The 27,214-nt window shown below is 47.9% G+C and overlaps 1 protein-coding gene across 2 annotated transcripts in view; it reads left to right on the plus strand.

The window, feature by feature from the left end:
• ABCC4 (ATP binding cassette subfamily C member 4 (PEL blood group)) overlaps positions 1-27,214 on the plus strand; it is a 194,927-nt gene that overhangs the window by 57,031 nt on the left and 110,682 nt on the right. For both annotated transcript variants that reach the window (XM_084768221.1, XM_084768222.1), the window contains 9 exons: positions 9,072-9,161; positions 10,188-10,351; positions 11,442-11,567; positions 12,599-12,848; positions 18,037-18,138; positions 22,261-22,350; positions 23,222-23,413; positions 26,209-26,303; positions 26,496-26,582. In XM_084768221.1, the coding sequence (XP_084624347.1) occupies positions 9,072-9,161; positions 10,188-10,351; positions 11,442-11,567; positions 12,599-12,848; positions 18,037-18,138; positions 22,261-22,350; positions 23,222-23,413; positions 26,209-26,303; positions 26,496-26,582 (1,196 nt within the window). The remainder of the gene's footprint in view (positions 1-9,071; positions 9,162-10,187; positions 10,352-11,441; positions 11,568-12,598; positions 12,849-18,036; positions 18,139-22,260; positions 22,351-23,221; positions 23,414-26,208; positions 26,304-26,495; positions 26,583-27,214) is intronic.

Raw genomic sequence — 27,214 nt, forward strand, 5'->3', positions numbered from 1 at the left:
GTTCTTCACCCCCCTCCTCCTCCCCAGCAACCACCATCCCCATTTCCAGCTCTGTGACCTGGTACATGCTGGGCACATCGTTTATGGGGAGCCCCGCAGAAGGTCTAGACTCAGTAGGCCTCCGATCCAGTGCGGGAAAATAGTACAGGCAGGTTATTGTTTGTGGCGTTGTGTCTTCAGCTCCGAGAATGCATCGTCTCAGCTGTTTTTATGTCCTCTCCTCCTCCTCTGCACTCCCTCAGGGACCCATTAGTAAGAGCAGAGTCACTCTCTCTGTCCCCGTCTCCTGCAGGCTCCCAGATATTGGCCTGTGGTTGCGCCTGGGTAAGCCCATCATCTTTCTGCCCAGACAAGTAGGGAAATGCAGGGTTTGAGAGAAGTAGCTTGACAGTGACCGTGCTTCCTGCAGAGGGCAGCCTGCGCTGGGCCTCTTCTCCTCGTGGCCTTGTTCTTTTTCATGGAAAAAGTTAAGAATGTTTGGTGCATGGCACAATGTACATTACTTAGACCCATGATCTTAAGTCCGTTATTTTTTCTCTTTATGGCAGAAGGAATGCTGCCTAAGGGTTTACCACGTACAGGTCTCTTCAAAATGTCATAGGTGGCTTTGGGGAGAAAGGAACGAGTGAGGGAGCTAATGTACCAATATTAAAAGGTCTGCATTGTTGTTTATGGTTTATCACCTGTTCAAAGGCAGAAAATAAAACTGTACACACACACACACACACACACACACACACACACACACACACACAGTTACAGTGCATGTTTGGAGGTCAGAGGACAATTTTTGGGAATCTGTTTTAGGGATTGAACTCAGGCTGTCAGGCTTGAAAACAGCCACTTTTACCCACAAGCCACCTCTCAGGCCCAGTATTTTGCTTTTGACTGATTTTCAGTAAAATTATATGCCATGGAAGGTCTGCTGATGTCATATTGCTCTTCCCAGTTGCTCTTGTGGCCAGAAAGAAGGCACATGATGAAAAAGAATTAATGAAAAACTTTATGGTAAAAAATAATTGTACATACAACTGTTATAAAGGAATTGGCTTTGGACTCACATGGAAGGTTTTATTGTTAAACCTGCCATTTTCCAGAAGACATAAGGTATAAACATATTTTTTATAGTATCATGTTTAAAAACAAATCAGGCCAATATAAAAGGAATTTTAAGAAGATTCTAAAAGTCTGTCTTTCTGTCCATGCCCTGAGAGGCATGTTCAGTTTCTGTTCTCACCAGCATTATCTTATTGGGATTGTCACACTGTTTTCTGCCAGCTGATCTTCACAACTGTGGTCCCGCTTTCTGTCTTCTCACTCAGTGTGGTGTCTCTTCCAACAGAGGGCTTGGTGGCAGAAGGGTCTGCGTGTGAGAGGCCTGTCAGCTATCCTGTGGGGACGCGAGTCCACTTTGAACAGACTGTACATTGTCCTCTTTTCCATGGCACCTGCAGCGCTGCTTAAGTTGAGTGTGTCCCCTATAGCACTGCACTGAGGACGCTTACTCACCAGCGCACCTCTTCTTAGTTCACAGTTCCATTTCCTAAGATGCGTCCACGTACCCGGGACATCCGAGGACCGCTGAGGTGCACAGTAATTGCGTCTAGCATCTTTCCCAACCATCCTATGCTTGTCGAACCTGGTTGACCATGCTTTGACTGGGCTGCAACAGCACTGGGCCTCCCAAGGCTTTAGAGAGGCCAGTATCAGGAATTCTCGGTGGCTTTCAGCAAGCCTGATCTCTCCGGGAAGGGGACGAGGGGAGGGGATGTGGAGGCTTCTATGCATTTCACTCTCTTGCATTTTTCTGTGTACCTGACTCTCAGCATGACCTCAGAGCACAGATCTCAGGGTCCCCCCCTGCCCCAGGTGTGTTTACATGGTAACGCTTGGACACACACTTATCCAGGACCAGACAGACCTGGCTAGTCTGTGCATGTGTTCTGCCTTACTTGTGCATATTACAGAGGTGGGGAGACGGAGTGGTGGTGCCTTGGGCAGGTGACTACTGCACCCTTCAGAGCTGGACAGGTTGGCTAGCCATGGGCTGTCAGATAACTGTTAGACTACAGAGAGTGGCAGGTTGTTGGCTTTGTCTGAACCTTGAAATTTCCTTGAGTCAGTTTCCCTCTGCAGAAGGAGGGAGCAAGACCGGCCTTGTGCAGCAGTTCCCCCGTTAGGTTCCTCTTGCAGGAGGACGTTGGTCAGTTCCTGGATCCTCCCTTTAAAAAACAGCATGGCTGTCTGTAGATTGTGCAATTGTAAGGACGGCGTGACAGCATCTCCAGGCATCTCCAGGGAACAGTACTGGGAAAATACAGGTAGTGTTCTGCTTCAGGGAGCTCGGCATGCCCGTCATAGTTGCCTGTCACTGTTCTGCTTTATTTTCCTGGAGGCCGCATTAGGTGACAGGCGGGGTGGTGTCATGGGCTCTAAATGCTGATGTCCCTTAGTTGTTTACACTCTACTCTGCCTTGACCTACTGGTCTCAAAAGTAAGTAATGGGGGGGATAGTGTGATGGCCGTCTGAGGGACAGGTGTCAATCTGATAACAAGGGACAGGAGAGGAGCACACAGGCACGGGGCCCTTTGGGAGCACTGAGGGTCAGTGGCTCTGGCAAGAGTGAGGTGGTGAGCAGTCTGCAGTGTGACGACCATGACTGTCATCACTAGAGAAGGGCTTTCAAGGGGCTGCTGAGATGACGCTGGACGCTCTGCTGGCCCCGTGCTGTAGCTGAGGTCCTGACTCAAACAACCTAAGGCAGAGAGGAAGGTTTTATTTCTGCTCACAGTTGGAGAGTAGAGTCCGTTGTGAAGGGACGCATGGTGACAGGAGCGGCGCCTGGCGCTGGCAGTCAGGGATCAGAGAGAGATGGGGGTGATGCTCACTCACCTCTGTCTTTGTTGTGCAGCTCAGCACCACAGGCCCTAGGATGCTGCTTGCATGGAGGGTGCCCACATCACCTCCCCAGACCCAGGAAGTCTGTCACAGACAAGCCCAGATGTTTGTTTCCATAAATAATTCTCATTTTTTTTTCAATCAAGATCAGTCTTCACAGATTCCTGAAGCGAAAGCACATTCCACCAGTCTACAAAAGTCACTTCCATGAAAATGAAGGGCAGGTGTCCTCATACTGCCCACATTGATGCATGGTATTTATATATGCATAGTTAGGTTTTATGTTTTATGTTTTCTGCTAAAAGTAATCCAGTTAGGAAAAATAGTTTATCAAATGAATAGGAAATTCTGTTTGCTTTTTATTATTTATTTATTTATTTATTTATTTACCTATCTATCTATCTATCTATCTATTTATTATTTTTAAAATTTGTTCATGTGTGTGACTGTGTGCCTACTTGTCTGTATGGTAGCTCAGGCTTGCCTGTGCCCTGAATAGGGCACCACATCCCCTGGAACTGGCATTATAGGGGCTTGTGAGCGACCCCTGGAACTGAACCTTGGTCCTCTGCAAGAGCAACCAGTGCTCCTAACCGTGTGTGTGTGTGTGTGTGTGTGTGTGTGTGTGTGTGTGTGTGTGTGTGTGTCGCCACTCACAGGTGGTCAGTTCTGGTAACTGAACTCAGATCCTTGGACTTGGCAGTGAGAGCCCATACCCACCAAGTCCTCTGGCCCAGGCACTGCTTTCTACCAGGCCTGACCACGAAGTGTCTGAGCAGTCTTTCCATTTTTATGCTTGGTTGTCACTAGGATTCTTGGGTATGCAAAGTAACATCTCTTCCCATATTTGGGGATTCCACTCTCTCTTTTCTTTTCCCCTCTCCCTCCTTCCATCCCCTTTCCAGTGCTGGAATCAAAGCAGAGCCCTGAGCCTAAGAGGCAGCTGCTGTGTCACTGAGCCGTGTGGCTTCGGCCCTGTCTCTCTCCCTGTAGAGAGTTTCTGTAGCTGTTCTTCAGGGTTCTGACTAGATAGCACCCTCACGTTTTGTTCCTATCTCTCAGTCTTGTCCTTCCTCGAGTTCCTTCTTCGTTCTTCAGATTGTAAATTACAGAAATAAAAACATAGTTTTGCAATGCCAGATACTTGAGAGGCTAAAGCAGGGCGGTCACAAGTTCAAGGCCACGCTGTGCGACTAGGTGAGATCTTGTCTCCAAAAAAACAAACAAACAAACAAACAAAAAACACGAGGGGTTAGGAATACAAGTCAACAATGGAGAGATTACTCAGCATTGTGAGATTTGAACCCTAGTTAGACACACACACACACACACACACACATTCACTCTCACACACTCACGTATATGTTAGTTATTCTGAAAGTAGGCCAATTGAAGCTATTGTTCATTGGTAATTTTTTTTTTAAAATTTCGGATGTGAATTTTCACGTCTAGAGTACTGTTTTGTTCTTTTTGATGGTGTCTGTTTCCCTCCTAAAATCACCTATCTAGTCATTAGTTGTAAGCATGCTTTTCTTTAGCTCCATAAACATGATTACAGGCGTGGTTTTATACTTCTTTCCTCATGCTATGAGCTGGATACATGTGCATGTTTCTGTTGACACCCCCTCTGTGATTCTGGGCCATTGTTCTTTGTTTTGTTTTGTTTTTGTTTTTTTTTCCCTTTGCTTGGGTAGTAATCGCTCTACCGTGTGGAGCCGGAGTGTTAGACTGTAAAGAGTCCAGATTTCAGGGCGCTGGTTTCGGTTTCTGATGCTGGTCCTACCAGAATGGTTTTGTCTGTGTCTTGTGTATCTCAGCTGTAGGGCACCTATTTCCATGCTGAACACAGTCCAAGGGCCTGGCCAGCCCTGTAGACAGATCTTTATCACTAATGCATGGGCTTCCTGGTTAGGCAGTGAATGGCCCAGGCGGTCAGGAGGAAACTTTTGTGTTGTCTGGGCAGAGCCCTGGCCTCTCCCAGCCATGCTGACCTCAGACTCCCACTCTGGCACTCAGCCCGCCCCTGCACAGTGAAGGCCTTGGCATAGAACCTTTGATAAATCCCCATAGAAAGTCCTGGGCCCATCCTCTGTGGCTGTGACCCACCGACTCTGTGAGCCTCACCCACTCAGCATGTACGTCTGGGGGAAATGCAGGTCTGCTTGGACAGAAATGGCCCCGGGGCAGAAAGCCAGGTGAGTCCCAGCCAGCTCTAAGTTTCTTTCCCTCAGGGCTCACAGTCCTACAGTGCCTGTGGTCAGGGCCTGGGGACAGCTGGTTCCTGTGCTGCTGGCTGTGGAGTGGAAGGCAAGGCCAGCAGACCGGCACCAGTTAATTACTCTGATGATGGAGGCCAGGCTCTGTCAGCTGTGTTTGTTACTGATAATATTAAGGGCATGTCAGTGTTTTTTGTTATTGTTGTTTTTGTTTTGTATTGTATTTGTGTTTGACCCAAGTGTATTACGAGAGATTTTTAAAAACAAAACAAAACATACTAATTTTTTTGGACAGATTGCACAGCTCTGGCTAACTTCTGGAATGTCCTCCGTGTCTGGTCTTCCACAGCCTGGGCTTTCCTTCCTTGCCTTATAGATCTGCTTGCTGACAAGCAGCCCTGCACAGGAGAGGGTCTTGCCTTTGACACAGTTTGTCACAGGTGTCATTGGTGACTCATGGCTGTCAGTGCTTGCTGCTGACAGTAGTGGTTTAAGTGCTGAGTCAAATTGCATGCAGTTGTGCTGACTTTTCTTTTCTGTTTATTATTAATTATTATTATTGTTGTTGTTTTTAAGACAGGGTTTCTCTGTGTAGCCTTGGCTGTCCTGCACTCACTTTGTAGACCAGACTGGCCTCGAACTCACAGCGATCTGCCTGCCTCTGCCTCCCGAGTGCTGGGATTAAAGGCGTGCGCCACCATGCCCGGCTATTTATTTTTTAATACTCAATTTAGGATTAGAGTATGGTATGCTTTTTTTTTTTAAGATTTATTATTTATTATTATGTATACAGAGCGCTGCCTGCATGTCCACCTGCAGGCCAGAGGAGGGCACCAGATTACATTATAGATGGCTGTGAGCCACCATGTGGTTGCTGGGAATTGAACTCAGGACCTCTGGAAGAACAGTCAGTGCTCTTAACCGTTGAGCCATCTCTCCAGCCCCATGGTATGCCTTTTTTGTGGTTCATTTCATTCGTACAGGCTCCCTCTCCCACCCCCAGGGTCCAACTTTACAGATCAGTGTGGCCTCTAACTCAACCCTCCTGCTTTTACCTGTAGAGTACTGGGGTTACAGCATCATGGGGGACATGCCTGCCTGTCATTTTACTTTAACTATTAGCATTAGGTCTCAAGGTTGGCTGTGATGCCGCACGCCTTTAATCCCAGCATCTGGCAGCCAGAGGCAGGCAGATCTTTGTGAGTTCAAGGCCAACCTAGCCTACATAGTGAGCTCTAAAACAGCCATGGCTACATAGAGAAACTTTGTCTCAAAATAACAAAAACAAATCAAATTAAAATTAGATATCAAATACCCACTCTTAAAATATGCAGTATATTTTCTGCATGCAAGATTGACACAATATGAACATTGGGGCTAAAAATATTTTCAGATAGCATCAGTGATCAAGGTCACTGACTTCTGTTTCTTTCCATAATACCTGTATGCTCTCTTGATAATATACAGGGTGCTGCTGTTGTTTTCTTTTTTGAGGCAGGGTCTCATTATATAGTCTCTCTCTCTCTCTCTCTCTCTGTGTGTGTGTGTGTGTGTGTGTGTGTGTGTGTGTGTGTGTGTTTGTGTTTTCAGAATTCGGAAGAAAGGGGCTTGAGGCCGAGTTTTAAACTCAAGATAGGAAAGAACATTAAAAGCCGGGTGGTGGTGGCACTCGCCTTTAATCCTAGCACTTAGGAGGCAGAGACAGGCAGATCTCCATGAGTTCGAGGCTAGCCTGGACTACAGAGGTAGTTCCAGGACAGCCAGAGCTGTTACACAGAGAAACCCTGTCTCAAAAAACAAAATACAAAACAAAACAAACACAAACAAACAAAAGAGCATTAAACAGAAAATGGTACAATATATACCAAGTTTTATTAGATTTTCTTTTTTTTTAAGTAGATTTTTTTTCTCATATGCTGTACTCTAATTAAGGTTTTTCCTCACTCTTTCCTTCTAGTTCCTCCCCACCTCACATACCATTTATATCAACCCTCTTTCTGTCTCTCATTATTAAGCAAACAGGCTACTAAGGGATAATAATAAAATAATATAAAACAAAACAAACACCTTAGAGTAGGACAGAACAAACAGACAGAAGAAAAAGAGCCAAGAAAAGGCACAAGACACAGACTTAGGGGCACAGAGACCCATTGGTTCTCGTACTTGGGAGGACCATAAAAACACAACACCAGAAGTCATGATGTCATAATGTATATGCAGAAGACCTGTGGTACTAAAAAAGAGAAAGCAAACAAACAAAAAATAAATAAATAAAAAAAAAGGAAACTAAACAATAAAAGCTCCAACACGGCGCTGTGAGGTAAGGCTCCTCCAGAGATGCTCTCAGGCTCGTTTCCGTTAGGCGTCCTGTAGGGCATGCAGCCTACCCTTCCCCACTAAGACGCCCTTGTTGAAAACCGAACTGTCATTTCCAAGTGGTTATCAACTGGAGACTGCTTCTGCAGCAGGGTCTCCCATATAGTCAAACATTTTCATTACTTTCTTTCTTTTTTTTCTTTCTTTTGAGAATTTCATGCACGCATACAACACATCTTCATCTATCCATCCCCACTCTTTCCCTGCCTCCTCCCAGACATTCCTACCCAACCTCATGTCCTCTTGGTGCCTTTTCTGGCCCACCGGCGCCAATTTGTGCTTTCCGCATTCTCACGTGTATGGCACCGTCCACTGGAGTGTGGCTTTTCTGTTTCCTACCTTTAGGTCTGTACCTTGTTCTGTAGCCTAGGCTGGCCCTGAGCATCTGTGATCCTCCTGCCTCTGTCTTCCAAGTGTCAGAATCACAGGCAGGTGTCACTTTGCTGGGCTGTCTTATGTCTGGATCCATGTGTCCGCATGGATTTGCTCACGTTTAGTGGTTTGGTTTGTGTCTGGCTTCCCTTTCCATTAACCTAACTGCTCGACTTTAGCTACTTCCTGCCTACCCTCCCAGCCCAGTTTTGGGTCTTCTCTACTTGGCTGCCCCATCTTTCTCTTCTCTGTGCTCCCCTGGCCCCCACACGTCCTTTGTTCCCTGAAGCTGTCTCAGCCTCTGTGGTTCCCCGACCACCATGCTGGAGGAAGAGCCCTCCCTCAATGTGTGTCCCCTGCCCCTCTGCCTGTGCCCACCATGCTGGAGGAGGAGCCCTCCCTCCCTCAGTGTGTGTCCCCTGCCCCTCTGCCTGTGTCCTCCAGACTGGAGGAGGAGCCCTCCTTCAGTGTGTGCCCCCCTGCTCCTCTGCCTGTGCCCTCCATACTGGAGGAGGAGCCCTCCCTCCCTCAGCATGTGTCCCCTGCCCCTCTGCCTGTGCCCTCTATGCTGGAGGAGGAGCCCTCCCTCAGCGTGTACCCCCTGTTCCTCTGCCTGTGCCCTCGTGTTGGGTCACAGGCCTTCTGCACAGGCCTACCATAGTCTCTGGAGACAAAAAGCTGTGTCTCACCAATCATGGGACTCTCTCGGCCTCTGGCTCCTCTCCCCGGCAGATACCCAGTAAAGAAAGGGGAGCTGTTCCTCTTTCATTTGTGACTCAAGGAGACAAGTTAGGGCTGTTAACATATACAAAGCCGGAAGCCATGACCGTGTGTACTTAAGTGATATCTCACAGAGAATTAATACCTCATTCAATACTTATAATCCAAATCGCATCACTTTTATCTCCCTTCACAATCTCCCCACTGAGTTGTTGCAAAATTTCTTCGGTAGGCGATGAAGTGCAAACTGACGTCCACCAGGCATGTAGTTGTTCATGAAGGCACGGAGCTGGGGTTTTCTTCTGCTTCCTTCAGCCCCCTCGCTGTCCCTGGAGGGTACCACTGTTGGTGCCAGCTGCTAGGACAGCCATAACGAGTCATCTTGGCCTTTGGCACATGAGACCCCATGGAAATACTTGTCTCCTGTTTCCTACACATGGCAGAGTGTCGTTACAGGGCACGACTCTCCATTTGTTCCTTTATTCCAGGCACTTCGGTTAAGTAACTCAGCCATGGGGAAGACGACCACGGGCCAGATAGTCAACTTGCTCTCCAACGACGTGAACAAATTCGACCACGTACGTTCCATCTCTGTCAGCTCGCGCCCTAGTTCTTTCTCTCTTTGACCTGTTGGGGTGTGAGGGGTTTGGTGTCGATTAGGGCTTTTTTGAAGTTGTAACAAAGGTGCTTTAAAGCCACATGCCTATGTTCGGCATAGATGTAGCGAGATGTGTTGATCCCATAGGGTCCAGTTTTGTTTTCCTAATGTTGCCTGCAACGCACCACTACAGTAAGTAAGGCAGAGAGCAACTTTATTAAAGTGATAATGCTCCTGAGGGGCTGCCCCCCACCCCTTGACCTTTAGCTATGAGGCGGCTAGCTAATTGTCTTTCTCCTTTCCTAAAGGACCAAGTTTTGGGGGGCAAGCATGTCTAGTACAGCCCCCTCCATGCAGTGCCTGGTACATAGGAACACTTTGATAAACCATGCCAATAGTGATACCTAACTAAGAGTCACGGCTTTCCTTTCCACACCTGTTTTTTACTGCTGAACTTACAGATTGATTTGTCTAGCTTCTGTTCAGCTCTGTATTGCACTGCAGCCACCCCCCCCCCCCTTTCAGCTTTTCATTCATCAGACATAAACTTCACCCCCTATTAGACTTGGGGACACACAAGACACTTGATCTGGAAGAAGTTGCTCTTCTGTTAAGAGGTTCAGCACATGAGCAATGGCTACTGAATGTGAGGGGGCCTCCATAGCACAGGCTTTTCTGAGGTGTTAGGGAGACCCAAGGAAGCCGGGGTTCAGTTATGTGCCCGAGGTGTTCTGGGGGAGCACTGCTCTAACATGTGAGGAAGAAAAAATATTAGCATCCTCTCCGGCCTGGTGCAGTACAAGCCGCTCTGTATCAGGGCCCACTGTCTACCGTCCCAGTGTGGCATCTGCAGTGAGTACCTGCCATTCTGCCTCAGCAGATTTAAGCCCGCTGTAACCTGTATGGATTCTTGTCTTCTTGTCTGGAGCATAGTGTTTCCAGCATGCGTTGATATCAGTCTTGTTTCATTTGCAGTCCTAAGTATGTGCTTGCTTCATATCTGCAGGTGACAATCTTCCTGCACTTCCTGTGGGCGGGGCCGCTGCAGGCCATCGCAGTGACCATCCTTCTCTGGGTGGAAATAGGAATCGCCTGCCTGGCAGGCATGGCCGTTCTGGTAATTCTTCTGCCTCTGCAAAGCTGTATCGGGAAGCTCTTCTCGTCACTGCGGTAAGAGGGATGCTGGACCGAAAATATGTGCTGGTTGGTTAGCACAAGCCACCTGCCTGAGACTGCTACCCGGAAGCGGAAATAAACGCCTCTCATAGTCTCTGCTCTGCGTATGCTGCAGGCTCTTCAGGCTCATCTGGGTTTCGGGGGGTGGGGTGGGGTGGAGGGGTTGGGACAGTACTCCAGCCATAAGCCAAGGGCTGGTCCTCAAAGGGCAAAGGTGAAGCCATAGGCTGGCTGCTCCCAATTGTCTCTTCAGTGTAGCCACATAAATAGCATCCTTACTGTAAGTTACATGTATAGATGTTAGTCAAACCTAAGTGACAAAGCGAGTCCGGGACAGCCAAGGCTACACTGTCACTGTCTTGAAAAAACCAAAAACTAAACAAACAAAACAGAAGTGATAGTAAACCCAATCATTTTATGTTTGTATATTTTATTCCATCCATCCACCCATCCATCTATCTATTGTGTGTCTGTGGGGTGGGTACACTAGTGTCACCGTGCATATGTGAAGGTCAGAGGGCAACTTGCAGAAGCGGTTCTCTTCTTTTACTGTGTGGGTCCCTGGGGCGGAGGGACCTCAGATCACCGTTCTTGGCATCTCACAGTCCCAATCCAAACGTTTAATAGATTCAGTCCACACTGCACGTTACAGAGCTGTGCTCACATATGCACATGTATGCATTGTTTCTGCTCCAATATTTCCACTGAATTACAAGCCCTCGGGGGCCTTCCTGTTCCTGTCTCCCTCCACCTCTGCCAGCTGTGTTGCTTCAGACTTGGGTGTCCGTTGCCCTCCCCTACCACCTGGGGGTGCCCCTCAGGGAGGCAAAGTGGTTGTGTCAGAGTCATTTTTGGGTTCTCCTCCAGCAAACATTGAAAATGCTCCATAATAGTCAGGGTTGGCAGAAATGAATGATTCCTTGTGCGGCCTTTTATGTGTGTGTCGTGTGTAGGACCCACCCATGTTGTGGGAGCGTAAGAGAGGCAGGGCCGCCGTGGACTCTGGGTCCCTGCCCGGGCCTGTGGCTGATACACAGAGGTTGGCTGCCTTCACTGTGGCTCATGTGTCACATCGTCCCCTCAGGAGTAAGACTGCAGCGTTCACTGACACCAGGATCAGGACCATGAATGAAGTCATTACGGGCATGAGGATAATAAAGATGTACGCGTGGGAGGAGTCATTTGCTGACCTCATTACCAACCTGAGAAAGTGAGTCTTGGTGTAGACCGTACTGTGTGCGGCACTTTGCTATTTCTTAATTTTACTACCCTGCTGTGATACTTGTCACCCTGCACGTGGCAGGCAGTTGTTATGTATAATGACCCAGGACATCTGTTTTACCTGGGGCTTCTGTGTATCACATCACTCCTAGGCAACGACTTCATTTCTCATTCTCCCTGTGCGTCTGTGTGTCTGTCTGTCTGTTGCTGTCTTTCTCACTGTCATTTTAGTTTTGATGGTGCTAAGGATTGAACCCAGGGCTTGCATGTTCTAGGCAAGTGTCATATCTTAACACCGCTAAAAGCTGCGTGGCCAAGTCTGCAAATGCACTTCTTATTTACTGATAATAAAATGTGGGGTTTTAGATGTTTCTGAGTGCTTCAGACTCCTTATAAATAATGATTCCGAGAAAAAAGAATTTGCGAAAGCTACATTTAAATAAAGCTCTGCCTGATGTCGGTGTACAGTGGGAAGGGGATGTAGACTGCGCCAGAGTGGGTATTGCTCACCAAGACAGTTGTCGAAGTGCTAAACATTTGGCGGTTTTGTTGTTGTTGTTGTTGTTTTGCACCTGGCACAGGGACTTTATAGCCTCTCATAGCTCTGGACTCCGATAATGTCTGTGTCTACATGTGGGGGACATTTCAGATGTCAGAAGAAAGAGTGAGACACAGCCAGTCCTCTCTGTAAGCTCAGAAATGTGCTGGAGGAGAGAAGAGCACGTCTAGAACTGTAAATCCCCCCACGACCTTAGCCAGACATATCTGGCACAGCACTTCCTGGGGCAGCACAGGTGTAGACTCACTTGTGCCCAGCACAGCTGCCTCTCTATGGGGATGCTGTGATCCAACTCAGGATTTCACATTTTCCTGGAAGTTCTTTGCAGCTGAGCTCCCGTCCCCACAGGCACTTTATCCTGATGGGTGTATACTGCCTAACAGAGGTCCTCATGCACGTGACATCGATGTTGGCATTTCTATGGGAGTATATGTATTTTTTTCTCTCTCTCTCTTTTCCAGGAAAGAAATTTCCAAGATTCTGAGCAGTTCCTACCTCAGAGGGATGAACATGGCGTCGTTCTTCATCGCAAACAAGGTCATCCTGTTTGTGACCTTCACTACCTACGTGCTGCTTGGCAATGAGATCACGGCTAGCCGCGTGTTTGTGGCGATGACTCTGTACGGTGCTGTCCGGTTGACGGTCACCCTCTTCTTCCCCTCGGCCATCGAGAGAGCGTCAGAGGCAATCGTTAGCATTCGGAGGATCAAGGTGTGTGTAAAGTACGGTCTGGAAGTTGGCCGGTGTCTTTTGAATCAAACGGTGATTTCTCACTTGGTGTCACTGTCTCCGGCGAACACCAAACTGTTCGACAGTCCCAAGGGATGTATATATGTCCTAGCCTTAGGTATAGAATGCTAAAAGTCCAGAGGAATTCCTGATCGTTTATAGGCACAGTACGAATACCAACAGCACGGGGCTCTTGATAGAGATGGTGAGTGCAGGAGCGTGGGGATTGCGTCAGATCAGGAAACGCAGGGAAATCCCACCGTCTAGAGCCCAGGTTCCCCCCCTTCCTAACGCTGCGGCCCTTTAATACAGCTCCCCATGTCGTGGTGACCCCAGCCAGAACATGATTTTCGTTGCTGCTTCCTAACTGCAATTTTGCTACTGTGTGAATCATGATCTAAGTATCTGATCTGCAGATGGTCTTAGGGGACCCGAAGGGTCTTGACCAATAGGTTGAGAACTCGTGTGACAACTGGCAGGAGCGAGCACAGGCCTGAGTTGAGTGACATTGTCTTTGGTCTGGAAACACTCTCCTCCTTAGAGAGGCAGCGGTCTGAACCAAACAAACCCTGGTTTAAAAACGTCTCCTTCCTTCTTGGATGTTTGCTTGCTCCTCTCTGGTGCTGCCTCTTCCCTCCAGTCTGCTTTTAGCTTTCTTTTCCTCACTCTTCTGAGGTCCTTTCTCTAGCAGGCGTTCCCCATTGGTTTTCCTGTGTAGCCACTCCTATGACTTTGAACTGCTGGGGGCAGGTGTTTTTATAACCTTGACACTGTTCTGGTACGTAAGGGTGTTAAGTGTTGGTATGTTGATGAATGTGTCTAGAGTGGTTGGTTGGTGCCATGAGAGCCGTGGGGACAAACTTTGTTTTGTTTCTGGTTCTCAGTAGTGCTGGTTGTTTGGTGCCAGATTTCCACTAAACTTAGTGACCTTAGGGGCTTCATAGGGGTGGGGGAAGGGCTTGCCATAAAAGCTGGGAGGTTTTTTTTTTTCCCTTTCTCTTTATTATTTTTTTAAGTTTCTATTTTTTTTTTTTAACTTTCAAAGTATCAGTTGGAGTTCTTGGGCCTAAATTGTGCAGCTATATCACTTCCCAGGAGCCCTAGGACGTTGAGAGGAGAGGGGTAGAAAGAAGGAAAGACCCAGAGAATGGGGAGATGTGTAACAGGAAGTTGTCTTCTAGACTGGACATAGCTCTTATGATGGAACTCACTGCAGATGTGCAGATGTGCAGATGTGCACGCGGCCTGGGAAGGACTGAGCCAGTCCACGTTTCATCGGGGTTAGAAGAGCGGGGAGCCCATGAGCCCGGCCCTCCCTGAAGAACTGTTGGCAGTTAACGCTTGTTTGTGGGAGGTGTGCCATTTTCCTCAGCAGTGTAGCTAGTGATATTTTGCCCTTGCTTCAGTCAACAACCTCACACACATTCTGGGTCATAGAAAAAGAAGACACGAGTGTCAGGAGGGCTTATTGAGAAGGCGGGCTCCCGCAGGAGGGGGATGAGGGAGTGGGAAAGGGGGCAAAATGACTACAATTCATCATATACGTACAAGAAACTGTTGCACATTATACATAATTATTGCCTATAGAACAGCACAGTCATATAGGGCTAGTTCTAGACCAGACCTGAGTTTATAATTCATTCCTTCTGACAATGATCAAACAGCATTGTTGAGGTGTGGTCCATGCTGTTAAATCAATTTTCTTTCCTTTTTTTTAACTTTCAAATCTGGGAAGACTATTTTGGGATATATACTGACCCTGGCACCATTCTACGTATATAATACAGAACTTTGCCTATGGTAGCTTCGCGTGTGATTTCTGCTGTTGCTGCAATTGCTTCCTCAGACTTGAGAGCTCTGTATGGGTACCACCAGCCAGGTTGTCTCGTAGTCCTTTGCACATAACAGCGGTCCCTGAGTATTGGCACTGCTGTCCCTGCTGTACAGAGCTAGTCCCTCTCATAGGGCCACGGTGCCCAGCACACAGCTGCGATGTGACAGAGCTAGGATCCCGCTGAGAGCTCTGGCCTCTGAGCCGCTTAGCTCCTTTGAGGGTGCAGAAGAGTTAAGCATCCAGCCTTGTAAGAAGTCCCTCTGCTTCCTGCTGACGTGGACATTTGAGGCTCTCCTGGCCTCACTTTGTTTCTAATACATGTCCCTGCTCTCGGTTATATTCCATATCCATCCCCACTACTCCGTTATTTTCTCCATGAACTTGGCCTTCTGAGGACCCCTTCCTTCTGCCTTTGAATTCAGGCTTTACTGATGGACGGGCCCTTGGGTCAGCTTTCACAGTGGTACCACATGGCTCACAAGCTTTGGCTACATCATGGATGCCAGCTCAGTGCTGTTGGTAGATAGGACAGTTACAGGATGTATCGATTGTTACTGTGACAGCAGCATGCCTCTCGTCCTTGTGTGAAGGAAAGAAGATGATGGGTATAGGAGCTGGAAGGCCACTAAGACGTGTTAAGCGTGATGTGTGTAGGGACAGGTTTTGAAGCAGGTGCTCAGGGTGCCATGACACCTGGCTCAGCTGTGTTGAGGACTACTGTAGAGGGGGGTAGACCAGCATAAAGGTCAAATCAACAGAAACAAATAGGGCTCATGGGGCTTGTGAAATTGGATTCCTTCAAGAGGAGAAACTTGAAGAGAGATAAACTATGGCAGAACAGGAAGAATTGACATCTGGTCGACCTCGAGCTGTTCATGTGTCTATGTTTCTAGGGCTGGCCACTTGGCGTTGGAGAATCAGCTGGTATCTCTTCCTTGGGGAAGACTGACTCACCCCCTCTCTACAGTCTTTAATTGAACACTTTCGTGTTGGCCATTAAGTTTCAAGACACTGGAAATGTACTTGGGAGGACACAGGTCATTTTATTATGAGCTCCAGGCTAATGGGGTTCTCTCTAGTATTAGGAGTCCTGAATTATCCCTGTCTCCGGTGTGTGTGGCCTCATGGGGAACACACAGGATGGAGGCTGTAGGTGGCTTGAGGAAGGTCACTGTCACCCATGAGGTACCATCTATGAAGGTAATTATCACCCACAGGCCTCTGATTAGGTCATAGGGTGGTACTTGGCCACCTGTGAGGCTGGGAAAAGTGGGCCTTGTCCAGCCGGATATTGAGAGTTTTGTTTCTGCAGGTGATTGACATCACATTTTAAAGACAACAGTTTTTTTTTTTTAAATCAATACACTGTTGCAGGGTAGGCTTGGTCTAGTCTGTTTCTGTGCCACTTTAGTTTTTAATTTTTATATTTAAACTTTATTTTATGATACATTGTGGTGTGAGCCTATTGTCTTGTTAATGTTGTTTGTTTTTTCCTTTTCTTAATCTTTTATTTATTCTCTTTGAATGAGATTTGTATATTCCATATTCTTGTGTGTGTGTGTGTGTGTGTGTATAAAATCTAGGTTCTATTTGTGAACAAAGACATGATATTTGTCTTTCTGAGTTCATATATCTTGGTAGGATCATATCTAGTTCCATCTATTTTCCTGCAAATGACCCAATATTTTTTAATGGCCAAATAAAACTGCATTATATATATTTCTTTCACCATTTGTCTGTTGGTGACTCCCACACTAAGTCAGCTGTTGTGAGTTGTGCTATGATACACAGATGTGCACGTGGGGGTTCCTAATGACGGAGTGTGACCTGAGAGTTGTCAGGTGAGGTAAGCCCTTTCCTTCCCAAGTTGTGTTTAGCACAGCAACAGAATTCAAAGAGGACGACCACCGCAGCATCTCCCCAGCCCTCTGGATGGCATCCTTTGAGAACAGCCAGTTGCTCACTTATTGGGAGATGATGTTGAGGCTTTTGGTATTTAAGTGTTTGAGTCCTTTATATATTCTAGATATTAATCCCCTGTCATGACTGGCTTGCAGGAAAATTTTCTCCCATTCTTCGGCTGTCTTTTAACACTGTTGTGTCCTTTGCTGTGTAGAAGCTTTTAGATCCCATTTACCAGTTCTCGTCATTAATTTCCTCAAAGTTCTTTTCAGAAGGTCTCTGCCTGTGCTTGTAGTTTGAAGTGTTTTCGGTTTCCTCTAGCAGTGTCAGAGCGACCAGGCTGGCCTTGAGGTCTTTGATCCGTTTTGAATAGATTTTCGCAGTAGTTTTCCTGGAGTGAATTATGCTTAACATTTGAGGAAGAGCATGAAAGCCTCCTCCTGTTACTATCAGATTAAAGCAGTGGGTGGGGCTCTGCCCCACGGACCAACTGCTAACCGGGGTGGAACACAGAGAAGTAGCCTTTCCTGCTGTGAGACGATGCTTTCAAGATGTATTTTAGGATATGGAAATGACCAAGAATGTGCTGCAGAGAATGGTGACCTTGAGGCCACCCAATGGCGAGCCGTGATAATGTTGATTTGGCTTTCACAAAGGGGAGGCAGGCACAGTTACTGGGTCATGTCGTGACAGGACAGAGGGCATGTCAGGAAGATGGGCAGAATTGGCCAGTCTCTGCTGCGGTTCCCTGCACTGCCTGTACTCCTAGCCTGACTAGATTCTTCCTGGGAGCAGCCTTTGGCTTTCTTCTGGCTTTAGCATGATGTTTGGCACATGGTGAGCATCTTGTAAATATTTATCACACCGTCTTCCATGTGTTTACTGTCAAAAACCAAAACCAAAGCAGTACCAATGCCCAGCTCTGCATGTGTTCAGTGTCTTCTCAAAATTTTCATTCCAGGAAGGAGCTGCTGAGCTCATTCAAAACACCGCCAAGACTTTGCTCATGTCTCTGAAACTTGTGGGCGTGAAAGCCAAGAGATGTGTGTGCATAATTTATAATCCGTTAATGCATAGCACGTTCTGATATGAACTGACACTTGGCTTCTAAAGTATTGTTATTAACGTCTTTATTTATTGTGTGTGAGGGGACTCATGCGATGTCAAGGCATGCATGTGGAGGTCTGAGGACAACTCACAGCAGTCTCTCCTTTTACCCTGTGGGACCTAGGATTGAGCTAGCTTGGCACGCTTTGTGGCAGGCGTTCTTACCTGCTCTTACCTGGCCCCATGAGTTGACACTTTTAAGTATAGTTGCTAAAATAATCTTTAGCCTGTAAGAACTTTTACACTGTATGCTTTGGGGAAAATACTGGATTTTAATTTGTGCTTTGTTTTTGTGGTTAAAGCAGTCTGTGTTTGTCTTTTCTCTAGAACTTTCTGCTACTTGATGAGCTCCCACAGCGCAAAGCACAGGAGCCATCTGACGGCAAAGCCATCGTGCATGTGCAGGACTTAACCGCTTTCTGGGACAAGGTAATGGCCTCGTGACTTCCAAGACACAGTGGGTGACTCCAATGAAACCGAGTTTTGACAGTTTTACAAATTCTGTGACAGGAAATCAGCTCACCGACTGAAAATTTTACAAAAACTCTCAGAAAGTCCAAAAAATGGTCATCCGAATGAATTTGGAAGTTGCTTTTAAAATATTATTTTAGTGTATGTGTGTGTGTTTTATACATGTTTCTGTGCAGTTGCTCACAAAGGTCAGAAGAGGGCACAGGGTCCTCTGGACCTAGAGTTGCAGGTGATTACAAGACACCCCTTAAATACTGGGAGCCAAACCCAAGTTCTCTGGAAGAGCAGCCAGTGCTCTTACCTGCTGAGCCGTTTTTCCAGCTTCTGAATGTTGCTATTTGTCTTATTTTCATGAACATTTTCATCATTGCCTTGGTTTGAACCAAATGTCTACATTTTGCCACTGCTAATATTAGAACGTGTGTGTAGGGGTCGGTATGGGATGGTTAACTGCATCCATCCTAAACTGTCCTAGGTTTTCACCTCGTTTCCACACTGTCTTATATAGCATATTGAACAGAGCCCGCGATTTGCATTTTTCTGGGGCTCAGAATGAGGACCTCAGTTATTCTGTTCCTCTGTGTGGAATACCTGAGTGGCAACCTGGAGGGAGGAGGCAGCAGGCAGGCACAGGAAGCTCCCCGGGTTTCCGGGTGTAGAGTTTCACATGTGTCAAACAGACAAGGCCAGCAGGGGTTCCCACACTGGATTAAGTGGGTCACCCTGAAGAGTATGAAGAATAGCAGGGCCATACGGCTGTGAGGAAGCGCTCAGTCCTGCAGACTTTGTGGGCCCCTCTGTTCACTGCTCTGGGGGTCTCCTGTGGCTCAACATTAGCTTGGCTGTGCAAAACTTCCTCTCAATGTGGGAAACACAGCCAGTTGAATGGGAGCGCGAGTTTGTAAGATGAAGGCCTGGTGGATGAGGCTGCCTAGAAATGGACAATTCCGGGAAGGTGCTCCCAACCCCAGCATGAAAGGGAACACCACTCACAGGGAGCCCTACTGACCCCAGAAGCTGGGGTTGCAGCTGTGTGAGAAGGGGGTGCTAATACAACCTGCTCAGAACACTGCTTTCTGTGGCTGATTGCTGCTTTCTGTGGCTGATTGCTGCTTTCTGTGGCTGATTGCTGCTTTCCGTGGCTGATTGCCGCTTTCCGTGCCTGAGCTTGAATTGGCAAGAGGGCCTAGGAAGTAGTTTACCTGAGTTTGGGATACAGCTGAGAGCCAGTTAGAAGCCGAGGAGAACTCCTTCCCAGCTCTCGCCTTCCGTTGACCCGCGGTACATGTTTCGAGCCACAGACTCCTGCCCATGTGTAAGCACTGGGTGGCCTGCAACACGTTGCCATAATTCTTCTGTAGTGCTGGCGGCTGTCCCCACAAGCCAGCAGTGTGTTTCCAGAAGTGGAGAACCACACCCCTGGATTCTTCACATGGGGAAATTCCTGCAAGATGCTTTACCTGGCCTGGAAGTTTCTCTTTAGCCGCTCGGCATATCCCAGCCTACATTTAAAGCGTTGATAGGGAGGCCTAGTGGTACAAAGAGGAGGAAGCAGGCTCTCCGAATGAGACCTGAGATGACATGCTGTGGTCATATGGTGGGGGAGGATGTCCCCTTCTGTCAGAGGTCTAGGTGAGGGGAATAGGATGGAAGAGGGAGGGAGGAAGGGTGGGAATGGGAAGACATCAGTGAGGGCATAACAATTGAGATGTAATCTGAATAAATTATAATAAATTAAAAAAAAATTGATAGGAACCATGGCCAAAATGCCACGGTAAAGTACTGTAGGTGAATGCTGCTGGGTTAGACCCAGCATGGGGCAAGGGTGGTGTGGGGTGCGGGGGGAGGGGGCTCGGGGGAGATCTGCTAACCAAGTTTCCTCTCTCTCCAACTACAATTGTCCTCACACTTGCATTCCCAGGCAGAGGAGTGCCATCTGTTTGTTTCCCTGGCTGTGTCTGTGTGATGACCATGGCCCTTTTTAGGGCTTCCCTTTGGTCAGCTCCAGATAGGCCATCGGGTGGGGGAGGGGTACAGGCATTGGGGGTTTCCTGGGAGGTGGAGGAGAAGGAAGGACATGCCGGGCTGGCAGGTAGGAGACTCTCTCACAGCCCTGCTAGGGAGCACCACTAGGGAAAGCACGTCTCGTTAACCCAGTTCCCGCCCACAAGCTCAGCCTTTGTGTTTCGCAGTTGAGGGTCCCAGGGCACCTGCCTGTCTTCAGGGGGGCCAAGGTTCACTGCTGTCATTTTGTCCACTGTTGCATCTCCAGGGTGTGGCTCAGCAGTGAGGGCTCATCCTTGTTGGCATCCCTGTGGGAGGTGCCTGGACCCTTAGCAGGGGTGGGGCGGGTGGGGCAGGGTGGGGGGGCGGTGCAGTAGCCTCTTTGTCCTAACACAGAATCTGTGACTCCCCTGCGCAAGGAAGGTCTTCAGAAACTCACTTTCTAGAGTTCAGATGGCCGTGCAGCCTTCTGTTTATTCTCACTGTGTTTTTTTTTTTGTTTTTGTTTTTGTTTTTTTTGTGATGTGTAGAACCATTTCTCTCAGTGTGTGGCACAGAACAGCAGTGCTATAGGAGAGTGCCCTGTGGAAGGGCTGGGGTTCGGATGACCACAGTCTTACCTGTGTGGTACCCACAGCTGTACCCAGTGGACGGTGCAGGTGGGATCAAGTCCGGGAGTAGACCCTCTCAGATCAGCCCACAGACGGCAGTTACCATCCATTGAGTGTGCTGTGCTGCCTGAATGTGTTGATGTTGGATTGAGACAAAAGCTCTTACGGTTGGCTGATACTGTGACGGTCTGTACTCCACTTAAGCCTTCCTTTTCCTCTCCTACACCCTGTCTCTGCTTACTGGAAAGGAGCCTCATTCTGGGTCTGGTCCACGTACTCCATTAAGACCCCTGTAGCTCACACACAAGATCTCAAGTGATCGTGCAGCATGTGTTTTCTCTATACAGATGGGAATTTGATTCGGCTCCTTGAAGAAATTTAACAGAGAAGCTGTGAAACAGCTTGAAAATGACCAATGATTAGTTTTCTTGAGGTTTAGTTCAGGTTGAGTGCTTCGCCTGCAGTGTTGGAGTCAGATGCTCCAGAGGACTTTTGATACGCACGTGGACATAACAGGGGACTTTGAGGATGAGGCCCAAGTGTAAACATGGAATTATCTGTGCTTCCTGTCTGCCTTGTATACAGAGCCTGAACGCAGTTTTATCCAGTGAATTTACATACGGAGTTTCATACTTGTGCTGCCAGCAAATTTCACTTCAAAGAACGTACAGTGCTAGGTTTTAAAATTTGGAATACTTACACAAAACATACATAGAGCCTTCCATTTTCTTATGTCACAATGTGTAGATTTCTCAGGAATGTGATGTCTAATAGTGTAATATGCCTTATCACCCCCGCCCCCTGTGTTGTACCTCCATGGTGTTTATAGTAGCAGGATTGTCGTGTGGGCCGCATCGCTTTGACCCTCTTGCTTACACTAAGCTTAATGTCTTATTTTTTTGTTGTTAAACTCAAGCTCTTGTTACAGTATTTGACCACATTTGTAGAACTTATTTTCTGTGGTTGATTTCATGCTCTCAAATGTCATCCTGAGTCCTAAGTGTCATCACCAAACCCCAGTTAAGGATGGCGTCAAACCACTCATCGGCGAGGGCTGGGCATGCTGTGTGCTTCTGCTGCCACCTGGTGGGAGCTGGCGTCACTGCAGGTGGAGACTTAAGGTCCCAATGAAAATTTAGGAATGATTAAAATCTTCCCACTTTGGCTATTCCATTAAAAACATCGTCTTGGTGTGTTAGTATGAGCCAAGAATCTCTCAGCACGGGGTTGTTATTCCTGCTGCTTAAATTCTGCACTCATATGGAAGCTGGACTGAAGTTTATTTAAATAAGTTGACTTTATTTAAATAAAAGGCACGAAAAGGCTGTCAAGACATAACATCTTAAGTGAGGAAGAAATGAGCCATGTTTGCTTATCAATGGCTGTAGACTTATTTCTTCTACCTTTTAAAGTGGTTCTATTATTTCTTTAAAAATGAGACATTTTTGTAACCTTTGCCTTGTAGGCATTAGACACTCCGACCTTACAAGGCCTTTCCTTCACTGCCAGGCCTGGGGAACTGCTAGCTGTGGTCGGCCCAGTGGGAGCGGGCAAGGTAAGTGTTCTGCTTCGTCTCCACGTTGGCTCATTTGGAATTGTTTAAGTGACCACCACTCAGGATGGAAGGACTGGGAAAGTGGGGGCACAGCCATGGTTCCTGCTGTGCCTGCACAGAGAGGCACAGGCCCGTGCAGCTGCGGGCCCCGGGCAAGGCAGGCAATCTCAAGGCGGTGTCCTTAGCTATCCGATCACCGCAGGCACACACGGTAGAGGATTCCTTCTGTGGGAGTTGAAGGCCTGCAACTCAGAACTCCTTGCCAGGGCATCCCATGTGTCGTTGGCGCACGGCCTGTCTGGGACAAGCGCTTGAATAGAGGGGACCTGCATTATTGGGGTGCAGACATAGCTTCACTCATTTATGTCGGGCCTCTGTGTTTGTGCTACTTTTCTTTTTTGTTTATTGGTTGATGAGTGATGGATTGAGACTGGGTCTCAAAATGGCCACAGTGGCCTCAAACTTGGTGTGTAGCTAAGGGTGACTTTGATCTTCCTGTTTCTGTCTCCCCACTACAATGCTGGCAAGGATCATTAGTCACACATAGTATTTCATATTGTATTCTTAATTGCATATAGTTGGCCATTCTGCATAGCACTGCATGGTGGGGGGTGGGGGGGTGGGGGGGTAGGTTGTCACAATCTATTTTTGTATGCTTTTTTTTTTTTCGTATTTTTATAAACACAACTTTACTGCGGCCAGGGAGGCTATTTCTGTTTCATTTCATTTTGTCGCCTGTAACTGCAGCTTCTAGCGCTGTTTTAAGGGAGAAGCTGGTACTCGTCACGCTACCAAGGCCTGGCAGTGCCCGGAGCTCGGTGACTTCTGTGCTGACGCTAACAGCGTACATGTGTCGTAAACTCTCTTCCAGTCGTCCTTGCTGAGTGCGGTGCTGGGCGAGCTGCCCCCTGCCAGTGGGCTGGTCAGCGTGCACGGCAGAGTCGCCTACGTGTCCCAGCAGCCCTGGGTGTTCTCGGGGACCGTGAGGAGCAATATTTTGTTTGGGAAGAAGTATGAAAAGGAGCGGTATGAGAAAGTGATCAAGGCCTGTGCTTTGAGAAAGGTGACGGCTTTTGTGTTTCCTGTACTGTTTTCTAGTAATGAGATTGTTAGCTTAAACGCCTGGCTTTGGGGAGGGTTTTAAGTTAGTATAGTACTTAAGCTAAGCTTCTGGATACCTGTCTGTTCCCAATCATCACTGGTTTGCTTGGTTGTATTATTAAGTTCCGTTCACTTTTAACCACTTGTGCCCTTGTGTGCCGATCATCAGACCTGTGGTCTTGCTCAGACTAGGGGAGTGCATCTGTATCGGTAATCTGTGAGAATGAAGTATTCATTTTTTATCTTACGTGTATGGCGTTTGCCTGCATGTATGGGTATGTACCATATGCACACCCAGAGCTGGCAGAGGCCAGGAGAGGGTGTCGGATCCCTTGGACCTGAAGTTACAGATGGTTGTGAGCCACTATGTGGGTGCTGAGAATCGAACCTGGCTCCTGGAAAAGCAGCCAGTGCTTCTAAGCGGTGAGCCATCTTCCTGGCACCTGACCTTAACCTTTATAAAGCACTGAGCAGCGGCAAGCCCTTGCAGAGGTGGGGAGGTCGGGGTCCTGACCAGTGTATGCTTGTTTCTCTCTGAACTTTTGAAGCCCCACCCCCATCCCCACCCCACACTATTCCAAAGGGAGTCTTTTAAGAAGTCCCTAGGGGTGGGGTGGGGGGGTACGGCAACCACAACCATGTCGTGTGTAAGGAAGTGACAAAACCGCTTCTGCTGCGTTCTGGTCAGCCTGGGTGGTGCTGGCCTCTGCCTGGTACAACCGAGAACAAGCTAGGAAGAGGATCTACAGCCCCGGGCCAACTTGTGCATTATTTTTTTAAAGAAAGAAAATGTTTCAGCAACTTACTTTTTAATTCTGTAACACTTCACCAGGAGAGGGGAGGTTTTCAGAAACGACCTTGAGCCTCCCAGAAAATAACAAGACAGAATATTTTATAACACATGGCGATCTTAGTAAAATTGACAGATGACAAAAAACAACAAAACAAAAAAACCTGAGTACACTTGATAGGAGAACATAAGTTGGCAGAAAGACAAAATCCAGATGCCTACAGACACCGCTGCTCACTCTGGCTGTAAGAATTAGTCAGTAGCTTGTAAGGGACCATCTCCGGGCCTGTTAGAGCATCCTGGACACTCAGCTGTCCTTTTATAGTGGTGTGGAAAAGGCCAGACAGATCTAGAGGTAAGACGTCGAAGGCTTTATAGTCAGGCCTCCGAGGAAAGTGTAATTTCACGTGATCAATAGCTGGGATGGCATGGATCCTATTGGTCAGTGACTTTTTATGACAATGCAGAAAGAAAATAATGAGGGCTTGTGTTTTTATAATGGCACCAAGTCATTTATAACAACAATGCAAACTAGATTTGTATTCAGTAGTGAATGTACAAACTCAGTAAGAAAAGAGGGGAACTAACTGCAGAATAATAGATCTCTTGGATTCAAAGTGTTTGTTTCTCCTTGGCTCTACATACCTGTCACTATCTTTGGTTCTCCCTCCCTCCCTCCCTCCCTCCCTCCCTCCCTCCCTCCCTCTCTCCCTCCCTCCCTCCCTCTCTCTCTCTCTCCCTCCCTCTCTCTCTCTCTCTCTCTCTCTCTCTCTCTCTCTCTCTCACACACACACACACACACACACACAAAGGTACACAAATCTTTGACCATCAATTCCCTAGTGTATGGGATGCCACTGTTCCCACTTAGTCACCTAAACACCCCTCCCTCAAGTGGAGCCCTAACCCTGACTCCTGATTTCATTCCCCCTGGGCCCAGCTGCTTCTCAGTTGAGGCTGCTTTAATGGAGACCGCACTGGAGGCTTTGGGTGATAGAGAGAGGAGAGGGTGGGAGACAGAGATGCGAAGGCTTTTCTCTTTACTGTGTGTTTCCTCCCCTCCCCCCACCCCTCCTCCCTGCCCTCCCCAGCTCTCCCTTCCCTTCTCCTCTCCTTCGTCTCCCCACCTCTCCACTTGCTCCGTGTGCACTTGCACATGCATGCTGGCCCTGTCTTAAAATGGCTCATAGTTTTTCACTAAATCAGGGCTCTTGTCATAAAAACATTATATGTGCAACCTCCACAGGTGGTTCTTGCCTGTGGCCAGTCCTTGCCCCTGATAATTACAAGCAAAGCCAAGAGTAAATATTTCTCATATGTGGGGTGTTTTAGACCCGATTCTTATTCTGTTATTTTGGAGTGTTTTGTCATTTCTTTCCAAGATTCTGTACTTTGTCAATTTAATTTTCAATATAAAAAAAAGTTGAATTGGATACCTTCCTAGATTCCTAAATGAAAGTTAAGTTTTCTTTTTTCTTTTCTTGTCTCGCATGTCACAAAAGCCAGCTTAGTCCACCTGCCCTGCGCTCACGTAGATTTTGTCCACCACTTCACGGTGTTTGTGAAGGCTCGGTGGACAGCTAAATCAGAGATGTGTTGAAACAGTTGCGGAGGCACACGCGTTCCTCCACTCCATCCTAAACCCTGCGGATCTGAGTCCTGGCTGACTATCCAATGGGAAATGACAACCGACACCCTCACCACCCTCCCCCACGCCCCCACCCCCCCACCCCCCACCCCCAACCCCGGACTCACGCTCCCCTAACAACAAGTTTCCTCTATTCTTAGAGCTTGCTGCCTTACTAGCCTTTTCATACTGTCTGTCTCCATTATAAATGCTTCCTTCATTGTTGATCATACACACACACTCTCTCGCGCTGCCGCCTCCACCTCAGAAACTCCGCTGCTAGGTGTAAGGTGACTGGAAGAGCGGCTTGAAGTCCTCCCTCCTCTGTGTCTCCTTGCAGGACTTACAGCTGCTGGAGGATGGGGATCTGACAGTCATAGGAGACCGGGGAGCCACGCTGAGTGGAGGGCAGAAAGCACGGGTGAACTTGGCACGGTAAGTTGCCGCTCCGCGAGCCGTTCCGCATGCGCCCTGATGGAGCTTCAGGTGTGGGCCACGTGGTGTCTGCGCACCATGTCAGTGCCAGGAAGAGCTGGCTTTGAATAGTTCCATAGATCCTTTGAGTGAGCATCCAGTTACTGAGAACCATGGTCCCTCTACAGGCTGATTTCTCTCTTTGCCTTTCAGGGCAGTCTACCAGGACGCCGACATCTACCTCCTTGATGATCCGCTCAGCGCTGTCGATGCGGAAGTGGGCAAGCATCTGTTCCAGATGTGAGTCTGTTCTGCCTTAGGTCAGCTCTGTATTCTGGGGCCCTTCCATGTGGGCCCCGTGAAGGATTTGTAGTTTCTACAATTTCACTGAGGCTCATGTTTATGCTCCTCTTCTGTTCCCCTCCAGACGACCCATTTTACAAATCAAGGTCAGGGTAGAAAAACAGGGAAGGTGCTGTGAGTGCAGCGACGTGCTCAGAGCCCGCGTGTTAGAGTTCTGCCGATCTTTCCTCTAGCTCTTTAAAGTTTGTAGCCTGGAGCCTGGCAGACCTGGGCCCTAGGAAGAAGCAAGACGGACAGGTTTAAATCGAAGGAAGGAGCTTGGCAGTTCGGTAGTGGGGAGTCGGCTCCTTTCCCCATAGTTTAAAAATAAGATTTGATTTATTTCGATGTTGTGTATGTGTGTCTGTGTGTCTGATGAGTGGATGCCACATGTGTGTAGATACCAGAGGAGTTCAGAGAGGGCACTGGGTTCCCTTGGAGCTGGGGTTAGAGGTGGCTATGAGCCACCCGACGTGGGTGCTGGGAACTGACCTCTGGTCATCTGCAGGGCTCTTAGCTGGCCATCTCTCTAGCCCCTCCTTCAAAACTCTCTGCTTTGAGTGAGCACAGCATAGACAGAGCCCACATGG

Source organism: Acomys minous (genome assembly GCF_964271855.1).
Source record: "Acomys minous genome assembly, chromosome: 18".
Taxonomy (NCBI): Eukaryota; Metazoa; Chordata; class Mammalia; order Rodentia; family Muridae; genus Acomys; species Acomys minous.